We start from the raw sequence: 2,500 nt of genomic DNA on the forward strand, positions 1-2,500 counted from the left end.
ACACATGCCTGCATACACACACAAACACACATGCACACACACACACACACACACACACACACACATACATGCCTACACATACACACACACACAAACACGTATCCCTGCCCCCACACACACACACACACACACACACACACACAAACATCCATCTGTCTACATTTTCTCTGTCATATTCCCAAGCTCTGCCCGCTAATTAGCTAATGTGCTGATCTTTCAGTGTGTGTGTGTGTGTGTGTGTCTGTGTGTGTGTTTGCGTGTGTGTGTGAGAATACACCATAAAGCAGTGACACTGACAAAGTGCTTGTCATGGTGTTTAAATATATATTTTATATACATTTCCCATGCATCCAATATATATATAGATATTCTGGCACATAAATATAGATATAGATGCTTAGATATAAAGCTATAGAGATAGATATTAGAGCTGAGGTTGTAAATAATTAGCGACATATCGATATATCGGCCGATTAACAAATCAAGATATGCCCGAGGTTATTCTCATATATATAGCGTGGTATCCTGGGGTGGAGCAATTCCTTGGCATTGGCTGATCACTCTCAGGGGACAAACCACCATCGCCTTAAAACCATGAGCTAAAGTAACCAATGGCCTGTAGGGGGAGGAGCTACGGACCTCACTATGAACATGATGTAGAAATGTTGGTGTTGGAGTGTTTACGCAGAGGTGCTCGGTACAGCCTTCAGAGGTTTAACCACTGCAGTAGAGGATTTATTCGTCAGGTAGTACCATTTAGAAATCCACACCAATTCTAAAGTTTCAATAACGGCTGATAAAATCGGCCAACATATATATCGGTCGGGTTCTAATATATATAAATATAATAGATATATCTATATCTAATATTTATATTCTCTCTTCCTCTATCTCTCTCGCTCTCTCTCTCTCTCTCATGATGCTTTGTTAGTGTCTCTCTCTCGCTCTCTCATGACGCTGTCTTACTGTAATGTCTATCTCTGTCTTTGTCTCTCTCTCTGTCCCTTTTTGTCTCTCACAATGCTGGTTGTGTTACTCTGGCTGTCTGTCTCTCTGTCTGTCTCACGATGCTGTGTTAACGTCTCTCGCTCTCTCTCTCTCCAACGCTGTGTTAATGTCTCTCTCCCTCTCTCTCTCTCTCTCTCTCTCTCTCCAACGCTGTGTTAATGTCTCTCGCTCTCTCTCTCTCTCTAGCTCTTTCTCTCTCCAACGCTGTGTTAATGTCTCTCGCTCTCTCTCCCTCTCTCTCTCTCTCCAACACTGTGTTAATGTCTCTCTCTCTCTCTCTTTCTCCAACGCTGTGTTAATGTCTCTCTCTCCCTCTCTCTCTCTCTCTCTCTCTCTCTCTCTCTCTCCAACGCTGTGTTAATGTCTCTCTCTCTCTCTCTCTCCCCAGACATGTCCCGTTGAGGTGGTCTCTTCATCAGAACTGACTCCAGCCGGGCCTCTCCTCCATCTTGTTTCTCTCCTCCGCTCCTCCTCCTCTGCCCGCACCATGCTCCGCTCCCCCCCACCCCTGCTGCTCCTGCTCTGCTCCCTGTGTGTGTGTGCGGTGCTGCGGGGCCCCCAGCAGGAGGCGGTGGTGTACCGGGGCCCTGACTCCTCCCTCACACACCTGACGGTGCACCAGCGCTCCGGCGACGTCTTCGTCGGCGCTGTCAACAAGATCCTCAAGCTCTCGGCCAATCTGACGGAGCTCAGGAGTCACATGACCGGCCCCGTGGAGGACAACGCCAAGTGTTACCCCCCGCCCAGCGTACGCTCCTGCGCCCACAGGTATGACCACTTCCTGTCTGTCTGACCCTGTCTGTCTGATCACTTCCTGTCCGTCCAACCACTTCTTGTCTGTCCGACCCTGTCTGTCTGATCGCTTCCTGTCTGTCTGACCTCTTCCTGTCTGTCAGACCTCTTTCTGTCTGTCTGACCAGTTTCTGTCTGTCTGACCACTTCCTGTCTGTCTGGCCACTTCCTGTCTGTCTGACCACTTTTTGTCTGTCTGAGCACTTCCTGTCTGTCTGACCACTTCCTATCCGTCTAACTACTTCCTACCTGTCTGGACTTCCTATCTGTCTGACCACAAAGCTGTATTTCTTGAATACTTCCAGTCTGACCACTTCATCTCTGTCGACCCGTTCCTATCCGTCTGACCACTTTCTGTCGGTCCTAACAACTTGACCCCTGACCTCTACCTGCTCCTTAATGACATCGGTCTTAAAGCGCTTCGCAGCATCTGCTGAATGATTAAATATAGAGTCTCTCTCTGCCTGTCTGTCTGGGAAATTCTAACTTCCCCTCTAACCCCTCCTGTCTCCTCCCCTTTCCTCTCTCTCCTCTCATCCTCCCCTCTCCTCTCATCCTCTCCTCTCATCCTCCTCTCTCCTCTCCTGTCTCCTCTCCTCTCTCCTCCTCTTCCCTCTCCTCTCTTCCCTCTCCCCTCTCCTCTCTCCTCCTCACCTCTCTCCTCCTTCTCCTCCTCTCTCCCCTCTCCTCTCTCCTCCTC

The 2,500-nt window shown here is 49.1% G+C and overlaps 1 protein-coding gene across 1 annotated transcript in view; it reads left to right on the forward strand.

Moving 5' to 3' along the window:
- The window catches only part of plxna3 (plexin A3), a 41,686-nt gene that overhangs the window by 3,058 nt on the left and 36,128 nt on the right, over window positions 1-2,500 (forward strand). The window contains 1 exon segment of the mRNA XM_079741082.1: window positions 1,397-1,776. Coding sequence (XP_079597208.1) covers window positions 1,496-1,776 — 281 coding nt within the window. The 5' untranslated portion in view covers window positions 1,397-1,495.

The sequence above is a fragment of the Pollachius pollachius genome (assembly GCF_949987615.1).
Source record: "Pollachius pollachius genome assembly, chromosome: 8".
Taxonomy (NCBI): Eukaryota; Metazoa; Chordata; class Actinopteri; order Gadiformes; family Gadidae; genus Pollachius; species Pollachius pollachius.